Below are 13,751 nucleotides of genomic sequence, written 5' to 3'. Positions count from 1 at the left end.
TCAGATGGGTAGAATCGAGAGTGGCGCTCGTAGAGCTGCACAGCACCGGCTAGAGGGCGCTGTCGTCGGTGTCGGTGTCGTAGTGCCAACCTAGCAGAGAGCACCTACGTTGTGGCATTGTAGCTATTGATACAACAAGGACACTGTCATCTTCCTGGATGCTGGGCCCTGGGCTTGAATATACATGTTCGTGCAGGGGTTACATTCCCCTCTCCATCTGTTTCTACTGAACCCACATCTTGTTCCTCTTCCTTGGCTCTGGAGACGAATATGTGGATCACAGGCGGGTGAGAATTAAGCAGCAGTGTATAATACACCTTACACCTATACATGCCTTGCAAGGTTTTGAAAGATGAGAAAGACTGACTGTGATTCCCTAGTTGTGTTAAAAAGTTGCTACAAAAGCAGAGAGCTTTATTGCAGATTCAATCAAAGTAAAAACCTAATTGACAAACGAAAGCTGAATGGAGCCAAAATGAGTACTAGTAGAGAAGTGCGAGAAGCATGTAGTGAATTCAAAACTAAAATTTCGTCAACTGATCTGAACAAAAAGTCTAAGAAGTTTTGGTCCTACCTACAGTCAGTAAGTAAGGTCAGTCACTTATTCAACATACTGGCGTCGAAATTGAAGATAAGGGAGAGGAGGACAAGTTTCAATGCAGAAGATCTTAGCATAGTTCCACCTTTCAGTTGTTGCATGAATGCCAAAATGGGAAATATTGAAATTAGTGATTTGAATTGATTTTCTATTATACTCTCAATTAACAGTGAAAAGGCCTCTGGATATATGAGATGTCTGCAAGGTTCTGCACAGATTGTATGATAGAACTTGCTCCCTCTTGTAGCAGAAGTTTATTGTAGATCACTGGAGGAGTGGAGGGTACCAAGTATTTGGAAATTTGCACAGATAATTCCCCTTTTCAAGACCGGATGGTAGACATGCACATAATTGTAGACCTATATCACTGTCATTAATAGGTTCTTGAATTAGGGAATGTGTCTTGTGCTTGCACATGTCAACCATGGGATCCTGATTACATTTATACCATGTGTGTAGAATTGTAGGTGCATACAATAGTGATAACACAGAATAACTATCATGGTCGCTAACATTCATGTGTTAACGGAAAGACAAAACTGATAGCGAAGAGAGATTGGGTGCAAGTCTTCTGCATAGTTGGTTTGGGATGATACCATGTAAGACATATACAAAGAATCTACATAATAGAAGAAAGCATAGTTTGTGCATACAGGGTGTTAATGGTTGGTTGTCTAAAAGCTGTTATGGAAAATCTTTGTGTCAATAAAAACAGTCTAGTTTTTACTCCTACTCAAGACTAAGGAAATCGTAAATTTACGTTCTTGAAATATCAAGACAATCCAATAAACACAATGTGATATTGAAAGAGGTAAGGACATGGAGCATCAGTGACCAGCTTAACTATCAGCATTCAGGTTTTCTTCCCATGTGACTATACTAAATTTTTGAACTGACACGGCAGGCTGAAATAAGCTGTGCATAGCATTGTAGAGGGAAGTATGAACATGCACAAATTTTTACCCAACAAATGTGAGAAAATCTTCACAACTACAGGAGACCTAAAGAAGTAAATCTAGAATAACATTGAAGCCTTGCTTCCTCTTTATTTGGAGGGAATTCTATTATTGCATGTGCATTTGGTGCATGTTCATCCTTAAATTTACCATATCTTTGTGATGGCCACACAATATCAATCAGAACTCAAAGCCAGGGATTTTTCTAGCCAAGAAAATTTACAGAATGCTGCACAAGCATACCTCCGCTCCCTCTCTCCAGTTTACCTAATTTGATGTAAAAGAATGCTTTAAGAATAACGTATTGAAAATGCTCATGTATTTACTGCAAATGTCCTAAAAGACATCTTGTGTTAAGCCTACCAGCACTGTTAGGAAGGTTGACAGTAACAATGAAACCACTACACTAACACTTGCAGATTTGATTTTGAATAAAAGGATTTTTATCCATTGTTACTCTTCAATCCTTAGGACAAAATTTGTACAACCCTGTAAAATATAAATTCTGAGGTGGCAATGCAGCTCACACAAATCCTGAATTTTAAAAATTCTGATGGTTGATAAGTCAATGTTTATACTGTGGATGTCTGTACATCTTCTATTTGGATACATTTTGATTATTTCTTAATAGTGATTGAGTGGATAGACTACCACTTAAATTTAAGATTAAATTCTGAACTGAGAATATTTGTATAAAAGTAATAATAACTGCTTTCTTAAGCTTTTGGAACCTGATTCCTATTGCGTGCAGCATATCAGAAAGAATACAGATGTAGTTTGATGAGCTTCAGTTGTAATTTATGACGGGAGGGGACTAGAAGATGGGAAAAGATTGTGTACAGCAGGAACAGGACCAGGAACAGGCAAGTTGTATATGTAGTCACTGAAAGTGAAAAAGATGTGGTTAAAACAGTGAAAAGTGAACTAGTAATAAAATTTTTAAAGAAATATGAACAAGGATGGAAAAGGCATAAGGATGACAGAATTTAAAAAAAAAAAAAAAAAAAAAAAAAAAAAAAAGGCAGAGACGAAGAGTGAAAGATATCTAAACTAGTAAGAAATACGGAAGGGAGAGGAGATTGCAAATGGAACAAGCTACAACAGCATCACAGTACTCTTCTTATACCTGCGTAGGTGAGAACTTCTTATCCAGCGTGTCGTACAGTACAGCAATGCCTTGCTCTAAATGTCAATTTTTTGTCTATTTTTAATTTATTTATCTACACATGAAGTTCCGCAGGACCAAATTGAGTAGCAAATCTCCAAGTTCATGGGACAGGTCAGTACATGAAATCACAACATAAAAGTAATAACAGATAAAAGTAAAATGTTTATGAGCCCAAAAAAGTCAAGCTATAAGTTTAAGTAGATGCAGTCAACATTATTACCTAAGAATCAGCTTAAATTTCATGGAACTCCACAACAGAATACCCAGACTAGTGAACAGGGGTCGACGAGAAGTTCGCGAACTTACAGCACTTATTGCCTGAAGTGCCCATTTCTGAGCCAAAAATATGCTTTTAGAATGGGAAGAGTTAACCCAAATATAATACCATACAACGTAAGAGAATGAAAATAAGCAAAGTAGACTAATTTTTGTGTTGAATAATCACTTACTTCAGATACCGTTTGAATAGTAAAAATGGCGGCATTAAGTCTTTGAACAAGATCCTGAATGTGGGCTTTCCACGACAATTTACTATCTATCTGAACAGCTAGAAATTTGAACTGTTCAGTTTCACTAATCATATGCTCATTCTGTGAAATTAAAATGTCGGGTTTTGTTTAATTGTGTGTTAGAAATTGTAAAAATTGAGTCTTACTGTGATTTAGTGTTAGCTTATTTTCTACAAGTCATGGACTGATGTCATGAACTGCACTATTTGAAACTGAGCCAATGTTGCACACAGCATCCTTTACTACCAAGCTATTGTCATCAGCAAACAGAAACATTTTAGAGTTACCCATAATACTATCATTACACATACTATCGTTAACCATAATACTATCATTTATATAAATAAGGAACAGGAGTGGCCCCAACACTGATCCCTGGGGCACCCCCCCCCCCCCCCCCCCCATTTGACTGTACCCTACTCAGACCCCACATCACAGACATTCTCAGCACTGTGAATAATGGCCTTTTACTGTCTGTCGTTAAAGTAAGAGGTGAAACAATTGTGAGCTACTCCCCATATTCCATAGTGGTCCAACTATTGTGATCAACACAATCAAACGCCTTAGTTAATTCAAAAAATATGCCTAGCATTTGAAACCTTTTGTTTAACCCATCTAGTACCTCACAGAGAAAAGAGAATATAACATTTTCAGTTGTTAAACGACTTCTAAATCCGAACTGTACATTTGATAACAAATTGTGCGATATAAAATGATCAATTATCCTTACATACACAGCCTTTTCAATAACTTTAGCAAACACTGACGACATAGAAGTAGGTCTAAAATTGTCTACATTATCCCTTTCTTCCGTTTTATAAAGCAGCTTTACTACTGAGTACTTTAATTGTTCAGGAAACTGACCATTCCAAAGGAAAAATTACAAATATGGTTAAGTACAGGGCTAACATGTGCAGCACAGCACTTTAATATTCTGCTAGACACCCCATCACATCCATGGGAGTCCTTAGTCTTCAGTGATTTAATTATTGACTCAATCTCCCCCTTGCCTGTATCACAAAGGAGTATTTCAGACATCTATCTCAGAAGGCATTTGCCAAGTAAAAACTAAATTTATTTAATTTACCAGCAATGCTCAGAAAATGATTGTTAAATACTGTACATGTATCTGATTAATCAGTAACAGAAATATTTTTACTACGAATTGACATATCGTCGACCGTGTGCTGCTGACCAGACACTTCCTTCACAGTTGACAATCGGGATTTAATTTTATCCTGTGAATTAGCTACTCTATTTGTGTATCACATACCCTTTGCCTTTCTAATAACATTTATAAGCACCTTACAATACTGTTTGTAATTGGCTACTGTAGCTTGATTGTGACTGCTTCTAACATTTTGATATAGTTCCCACTTTGTTCTACATGATATCCTTATCCCACTAATAAGCCACCCAGGCTGTCTTTTACTGTTAGTACCCCATTTAGAACATTTTAATGGAAAGCAACTCTCAAAGAGCATGAGAAAAGTGTGAAGGAAAGCGTTATATTTGTCATCTATGTTATCGGCACTATAAACATCCTGCCACTCTTCTTCCTTGCGAGGTTTAAAAAACCTTGTCATTGGATTAACTTTCCTACATAGTTTGTAATTATATGTTACATTTGTTTGGGTACGAAAGCCTTTTAGTGTTAAATTTTATGCATCATGGTCTGAAAAGCTATTCACCCTTTTACTAACAGAATGCTCATCTAGTAATGAAGAATGAATAAAAATATTGTCTGTGGCTGTGCTGCTGTTTCTCTGCACCCTAACTGGAAAAAAACGCAGTCTGCATCAGATCATATGAGTTTAGGAGATCTACCAACATCCTTTTTCTTGCACAATTGTATACAAAATTAATATCGAAGTCACCACATATAACTAATTTCTGGTACTTCCTATAAAGTTAATCAAGAACCCTCTCTAACTTGAGCACAAAAGCTCCGAAGTCAGAGTTAGGGGTCCTATAAAAAACAAAAATTTGAAGTTTAGTTTCACTAAATTCAACTTCCACTGCACAACATTCAAATATCTGTTCAGTGCAGTGCCATGATACATCGATGGACTGAAATGGAGTACTGTTTTTTACGTACATGGCCACTTCCCCACTCCGCAAGGAACTCCTTGAAAAACAGCCAGCTAATCTGTATCCCGGTAAAGAAAGCCTCTGAATTGTCAGATTATTTAAGTGCTGCTCTGATATACCAGTAATTTCAGAGTTAACATCTGTAAGCAGTTCACTAACTTTATCTCTAATACCTCTTATATTTTGATCAAATATGCTAATTCATTCTCTACTTGGAAATGTGACAACCTCTGAAGGTAATTCCTTAGTTAGAGGGACTTTCTTTAAGCAGTATACCTATCATCTGACTTCAATCTAAAAAAGGTGCAGATCTAACACCAACTACAACAGGAATTTTTCCACGAGTGATCCCACCGCCACCCTCTACACTGTCACCTATAAGCTGTGCCAACCTCCCCTTCCCATACCTATTGAGGTTCAGTCCATGCCTAGTGAAACCTGAACTACTGACAGACTCAACTGGCACCATTGCAATGTGACTCATGCCCTCTGCCATCAGTGCCTTCTCCAGCCCCATGTTAACGCACCTTCACCTTGTTTCTGTTTCCCATTTGATTCCTCTCAATTTTGGTTTTATTACACTACACAATCTTAGTATATTTCCCACCATCCTTCCTTGTTCACCAATCTCAATTAGTTCCTTTCTTTCTTCTTCCATTTTTCCCTGTACAACCATGAGTAGCTCAATTACAGATAATAAGTTGTCATCTCTACTTTTTATGTGGTTGTCCAACACTCAGAATTTTATGTTAAAAGTGTGTTGTTTGTTGTACCAGTCATTAATGTAAAAAATTAGATTTCTAAAAGTTCTTTCTGGACACATAAAAAGTTAAGTGAAATCATAGATTTAAAACCTAGCCATTGTGTCTGCATTTATTTCAGTATCAACAGCCTGATCTGTCACATGTATACTTGTCGTACTCATCAGAACTTGCGGCAGCTTCCGGACGTGGAAAGTCAGCACGCCATGCACAAGCACAAAGTTTGTTACAAAGGAAGCAAAAGTCATCATCTGCAGTGCCCACATCTTACAGGCAACAGGATTGCCCTGCACAGCTCTGATGTTCATAATGAGTTCCTCCATTGATATTATTTGTTATTATTCATTGTACTTGAAGCTTCAGCATAGCTGATGCTTTTGATTTATTCAGTATTATTTGTTGTTTATTGTATGCTGTTATTGTATGCTGTAGGGCATTAACAGAAGATGTTTTCATGATTTTGAGACTGAAGCTATGCATTGTTCACTCTGCAGATCATGAAATACTTGTCTGTCTGAGCAATATAAAAATATAAGAATGTTTATGCTCTGTGTTTTCAAGTATTCTAAGTTGCTGACTATATTTGTGAATATGAATAGTGAGAATACTACCATATCTACAGCTTTTTGCATTGCTTTTATAAAATGTGGAAACTTTTTAAATTTGACAGATTTTATTAGTGTGTGTCAGTGCCAATACAGATCAGTCTGTTCTGTTTATGCGAATTTTCTTTGGTGAATTCAGAGGACGGTGCAGGATGTAACCTTACACCTCCCTAGAATCATGTTTCCAATCAGAGAAATGATATGCTTGAATCATCAACATAAAAAGTTGAAATAGCTTTATAAAGCAATAGATGTGTATGAAATTAGATAGTATTACATGAGACACTTAAAAAAATCTAAATTAAAAACGCCAAGACTGAGAATTGTTTATGTGGCTGCTGATGTACTGAAGTGTGTAGGTTAGTGATCTCTGGCATTTGTCTAAAATCATCTGCTCCATACTTCTTTATCATGATAAATCTGGTGTGTGAACACCTTACTTAGACTGATTTGCATGCTGCAGTAGTCTTTTTTATTGAACAATGACATTATTTTCATATTTTGTAGTTGAGCTTCGTATAAGAGAACCACTTTGGATTCAGTGTTAACACATAAGCATCCTCATTCTTTTTATTATCCTTTAGCATGAGAAATCCAGGACATTCACATTCATTGGTCTGTACTTTAGTAGCGTCCCATGTTAGTAATAGACAATTCTTTTCTAATTACTTGCTGCTGTTGAGTTTGGGTGTTTCCTTATTTATACACTTTTTGTAAAGAAATGTTCTTTCAATATTATTGTGACTCACAACAAAAATGATCCCTGTGCCTTTTATGAGTATTTCTAAGATACATCCTGTATGAACAGCAATAATGTTTGAAAATAAATAGGTTATGTGTTGACTAGAGCACCTTGAAACAAGCTGATGAAAAGGAATCCACCATATTCGACCCTCCCATCGCAGGAATGTTATTATACTGTGTCAGCGCTTGACTGACCAACCATACACAAGCAGTTATTTTTTATACAATGTTTATACACTGAGGAATATATTTTCATATTACTTGAATAACTCCAAGTCTCCTCTTGAACTGCCACAGTAACTTACACCAACATAAAGTCCTGCCCTTTGAAATGAAGGTGTCTTAAGCAGCTGTTGTTATTATTTGAGCCAAGAAATAATTTTATAATGCATTTTTTGAGTAAGAGGAACCTGTTAGGAAAGAATAATCTCTCTGCTCTTCATGTGTAGATTTTCACTTTTCCCATTCCATTGATTTGTAATATTTAATAAATTAAGAAAAACTAGTAATATTTTTGGGATTTACGTTTTTCACATAAAAGTGTAATGCTTGTGTGCCTTTCTTTAACTACAAACTGTAATAAATATATCTAATGAATTTGTGGCATGGCCTGACTCAAAAACTGATTGAATTGTGATATTGAGTTGCTATTTGTTGAAGAATTTCAAGCAGGCATAGTTGAAATAGTAACAGCGTATTAGACCATGGACACAGCATACTGGTGGTACTCATCAGTAAGAATATGGAGAAAAGTAATGGCACATTTATCAGACTTATAACCCTTCTGAAGTATACTAGACCACATTTCTTCTTATTTTGTTGATTTTAATGGATTAGGGTTTAACCTTATTCTGTGTTTAGAAATTATCTGTTCACCTTTACTTTTTTTATATTTCCCTTCTACCACCTGGCTTATAAGCTAATACTACTTTTAGGAATGTTTCATATATGTGTTGATACCAGGTTTTGTGGTATTTAATCCTTAATTGGCAGGATTTGTTCTTTCACAGTTGTGCAGTCAGTGTGTTTTATGTTGATAAATATCACACTAAATGAAAGAGGTCTAAGATCCTTGAATACTGAAAATAAAGTCCCAAATACAGATAAATTTAAATTAATATTGCACATGATTTTCAGCTTTAAGAATTTCTTACACAAAAATAGTTTCAGAACAGTGTGATAACCAAAGCAAAATATAGTTAATAAATTATTCTTGATTATTAGCAGAACAATTCTTTTCAGAAATCCCTTTTCTGCACATTTTATTTTCCTAAAGCTCTTAATTTTAAAATATTTTACTTTCATACCTGGTGTGATCTTCGTTTTTTCTTGTGTGGGTAGGTGATTTCTATCAAGGCTCACATGCCATCCCAAATACTTTGTACCAAAATCTTATTATACACTATGACATTACTATGATCCAGGCATTGTCTGAAAATCATCATTTACAAAAACTAACAATGTTTAAAATGTCTTCTTTAAATACTTCCAATTTGGGATAATGCCATTAATTTAAGTATTAAAAAGAATAGGGTGTGTTAGACTCCTTTATTACCTTTCAGTCTTTATTTTACCAGTGTTTCATTTATTGCATACAATTTTTTGTCATGTTTATATAAATTGTCAAATGTATTTTTCTGAATCCATAAAAGGTAAATAAGTTAATAAGTTGAATTCTCATTTGTTCTTTATTACTTGTTGGAGAATATATTTTCTTTCTAAATACTGTTTGTTTTTCATGAATCAGAAGTTCTGAAATGATCTACATGTATGTAATTATTATAATCTTTGTGGTATCATTCTTGACTAAATATATTACTTACGCTGTTTTTCATGAACTGCACTAAGCTTGTTTGCCAATATAAAGTGTTACAGATTCTCTGATGTACTAGAATGCCTTTGTAATTTAAAGTATCCATTTGTGGCTTCTTTCATATCATTTCCTGTCATCAATGGAACATTGCATTAGATCTCCCTGAAAATGGGTATCAGTAACATTAGATGAGTGTATTCGTGAGACTTTCTATTTGCCTTTTTTTTCACATGTATTAAAATTTAATTGTAACAAAAATGTGTGGCCTGTGACATTAGTTTAAATATTTGTCAAAATGAATGTTTTGAAAATGTTTATCAAGTAATCCAACATAAGCAGCACAGCGAAATTAAATGTACATTTGATATGTACTATTACCCACCAAAGCTTTATAAAATACGTAGATTGTAAACAGTAATTTGTGAATAATCAATATTATGCTAGTCAGTGCTTTGAGGTTTTATGTTAAATTTTTATTTTTTTGTTAATATACGGACTTAATACATGAGAAACCGCCAGAACATGTAAAAAATAGATCTTTGTTAATTTATTGAAAATGCAAATATACTTACATTAGTGTGGCTTACTGTTGTTATTGTGTAGATGGTGCTGAGTAAGAAGCATGTTAAAGTAGCTTTAATTTCAAGTTACACTATTGACTCAGAACACTGCTTCATACTACATGGAGTGGTGGTGTATGTGATATGACTTTACTAGTCACTCTTAATCTACATATATTGTTTTAATGTTTACTATTTTGTAATATGGATCAAATTGTTTTGTTAGTTAATTTATACATGGCAGTAAATTTTCTGGAACTAGTTGTCTAATATTAGCATTTTGTATATACTTTTCCTTTTATATTTTATAAATTTTCACGTCTGTTTTGTTATTTTTATGTAATCTGTTAAAAATATATATTGTAAAAAAAAAAAACTAGATATTTTACATTCCAGTGCTTTCCTTTGGCAGATGATATAAATATCCAGTGATGAATATCACTGCTTGTAATCATTTGTTCAGGGTCTGTTTGCATGTATTTCAGCTACTCAGAATTGTAGGAGTTCCCAGCTATTTATTAACTTTTCCCAGTTTGTGGGAAGCTCTTGATTTCTTATATCCCTTGCCTCTCTTTAAGGTACAGCCATCTGTGGTCCCTGAACTATTGTATTTATGTCAGACAAAGAAAGGGATGGAGATAGCATCCCTAAACTATTATATTTTGATGTCACTAGTGGAGCATTGTCAGTCACGTGCTATACAATTATATTCCCACTTATTTAAATACATACTTGCAAACAGAATAGAAAATTTATCAGTTGTGACAGTTTAAAAGTTGTGCCAGATGGAGTCAAACCCAAATCTCTTACTTCCATGAGCAGTTACCATAACTACTTAGACCAGGTGCATGCACTGGTGCAGAAGACGGCTGCGCTATGTTGACGACGGTGCAGACCCCCCACTCCTCGGCTTTGCGCAACAGCGCTGCCTCTCACTTCCTTAGCTTGTGTCGCTCGCGCCGCCTGTCTCGACCTGTTTCAAAGCTTTTACCCTGTTGTCTTCGTCATTGCCAAATACTAATGTACACTAGGTGGAGAGCTTAGTTTGGTGTACTGGTACAAAAGAGATTTATATAATAACTGTAATGGTATAAATTTTAAATTTGGTTTCAACACAAATGTATCTTCTTATCTGCTCTTTATTTTATTTGCAATTATGCTACTAAGATCTGGAACAAGAGAATGGCTGACAGCAATTCTGAGAGAATTTTTTAAATTACAATTAGAAATACTCGCACGCAATCTAGTTTTTGTACAAGACAAAACAGAAAAAACCTTTCACATACACAAGTGGAACCAAACATACAAATAATCTTCGCTGCTTCTCCGTGTAACTTGGGAAATTCTTCCTTTGCCGAATTCTGGCAGAATTGGAGCAAACCTTTTGTATTGTAAAACACGTCCTTTCGGTGAACATCGCTTTGCAAATCAATTAGTTCGAAATGTAAATCTGAAGGCGCACTTTCAATATCCATCGAAAAAGGTTTCACAAAAAAATCGAGAATTGGCTGCAGGTAGGTAATTTCCTGAAACAATAACAAAGCCAATGTTAATAAATGAAAGTAATGTAAGCCGTTGTTTCGAAGTACTAAAATGCGATCGATTTTAATAAACATGTGATGTGTACTATTGGTTTTAATGTAATGTTACACTTGCATATGTAACGCAATCTCCTTTATTTAGCTGTATGTCATATACCGGCACATTACCTGGAATTGGTCGTTAAACGCATTTTTAAGGGATTTTAGCACCTCGACGTATTTTTCAAAGCGCGCTCCTTCCTGCACAGATGCTGTCAAACAAAAACGTAGTACCGTTTTGATTAGAGCGGTTATAAAAATCAGGCTGTTTTAATAAAGGTACAATTTATATCTCGCTTACCTAGTTCAGGAAAGTGTTGAGTATTTTTCTCTGAAAGGTTGTTTTTGAGGAGCTTCAGTTTATACTGGAAAGCGTTTATTTTGCTGATCATATCATTGATGACATTGTTTTCTTTTTGGAGTTTCAGACTTAAATCATTTAGGAGAGCCATAATGTCTGCTAAAAATCCTAAATCAGCTACCCATTCAGGGTCATGAAAAAGTGGCTCCGGACGTCCTTTGCTCTCCAAAAACTGAGCCACAGTGCGGCGTGCTCGAAAAATTCAGGAAAGCACTTTCCCTTTGCTCAGCCAGCGAACCTCAGCGTGGTAGGGAATATCTGGATACTCCTTTTCAAAGGAAATCAAAAATTCTTTGAATTTACGATGAGTGAGTCCATGAGAACGAATGTAGTTCACGATACGCACCACTACCTTCATCACATCTTGATGACCGATAACTTTTGCACAAAGAGCCACTTGGTGTGCAAAACAATGAACGGAAGGTAAATTCGCCATGTTAAGTTTTTTCCGCAGTAGGCCAATAAACCCTTTTGCTTTACCGCACATTGCTGGTGCCCCGTCTGTGGTTACGGAAAACAGCTTTTCCCAAGGGAGTCGTAATCCTTCACCTGCCATTTCAACAACTGCTAAAATATCCGCCCCTGTAACAGTGTCCTTCAACGAAATCATATCCAGGAGCTCTTCCGTTACATGTAGGTCGTCGTCCACGCCACGCAAAAATATTGCTAACTGAGCCGTGTCGTTAATATCCGTGGACTCATCAAGTGCGATGGAGTACGCTGGGAAGTTTTCAATTTTGGCTGCCAGTTGTTCATGCAAATTCTCAGCAATGTCGTTGATTCTCTGATGTATTGTCATTCTGGAAAGTGGTATTCTGCTGTACGCGGAACTAATGTGGGATTCATTGTCTCTACTATGTCCAACATAATGTTTTTTATTAATGGCCCATCCATAAATGGCCTCCCAGCTCTTGCTAAACGTAGAGCAACTTTGTAACTAGCTCTGAGAGTCCTTTTGCAACACCCCTCATCTTCTTCACCCTAAAGTAGAGAAAAAAAGATATGTTAGAAATAATTTATGTGAAAACGAAAACTAAGGAATCTAAACAAATGTTATTTCGTTTCGCATGACCTTTTAACCAAAATATACATGCTAAAGTACTTACAACAAACATCATTTGTAGACACAGAATTCTCTTCTGCAAGAGTTTGCAACTTCCGTAATTCTTCCTCTCTGGCATCCCCAGTTATATCACTATACTTTTCTGAATGCAATTTGCTGTAGTGCCTTTCAATAGATGATTTTCTGACACACGTAATTAGTGTACCGCAGATTAGACATTTGGCTTTATCGTCACAACGCACAAAAAAGTAGGAGAGTTCCCATTCCGGTTTAAATTTACTTTCGGCAATTTTCCCTTTTTTTAGAGCAGATGGTTCCATTATTCCGGTAATTGTCTTGCGCTTATGTATTCCAATGTTGACTAAGCCGTCTGGCAGCGCATTCGGCAGCGCACAGCGTCGATCTCACCTAGCAAGCCGAGTTGATGCAAAGTATGCCGAGTTGAACCGATGCACTGTGCAGGCACTCGCTGCACCTCGCTTTGCACGCGTGCCGTTTTCCGTGTTTGTGCGGCCCTGACTTAGACCATTCAAGCACACCTTTGGTACTGACTCAGGTCTTCAGTTTTACTGATATTTCGTGTCTATTTTCAAACACTAGAACCAGAAGTTCTTTCATGCACCCTGTGAGAATATCACTGCAGATAAATAATTTGTTGGTACTGGACTACAGCCGCAGAGTTTTAATGTACATGGAAATTGTGGTGTCAGCACAAGGCACGACACTTGCTAGGCTTCAAATTGGCCGCGGTCCGTCAGAACACATCGGACCTGTGAGTCGCCACTGTTGACGCTAGCAGACCGAGCGTCGCCACTCGGCTGGTCTTACGAGACAAGCTAGCGCACTGGCCAAGTTCTACAGCTAACTTTAATAGGAATGGTTCACTTGTTATAGCTTCAGAGATCTCATTTGCAGAGACGCTAGTTAGCATAGCCTTCAGCT

The 13,751-nt window shown here is 36.3% G+C and overlaps 1 protein-coding gene across 1 annotated transcript in view; it reads left to right on the top strand.

The window, feature by feature from the left end:
• The window catches only part of LOC124556452 (kinesin-like protein KIF3A), a 122,591-nt gene extending 114,012 nt beyond the window's left edge, over window positions 1–8,579 (top strand). Inside the window, exon 13 of the mRNA XM_047130403.1 lies at window positions 6,205–8,579. Coding sequence (XP_046986359.1) covers window positions 6,205–6,384 — 180 coding nt within the window. The 3' untranslated portion in view covers window positions 6,385–8,579. The remainder of the gene's footprint in view (window positions 1–6,204) is intronic.
• The last annotated feature ends 5,172 nt before the right edge of the window (window positions 8,580–13,751 follow it).

This window comes from Schistocerca americana, chromosome X (genome assembly GCF_021461395.2).
Source record: "Schistocerca americana isolate TAMUIC-IGC-003095 chromosome X, iqSchAmer2.1, whole genome shotgun sequence".
Classification (NCBI taxonomy): domain Eukaryota; kingdom Metazoa; phylum Arthropoda; class Insecta; order Orthoptera; family Acrididae; genus Schistocerca; species Schistocerca americana.
This window is presented reverse-complemented; position numbering and strand designations above follow the sequence as displayed.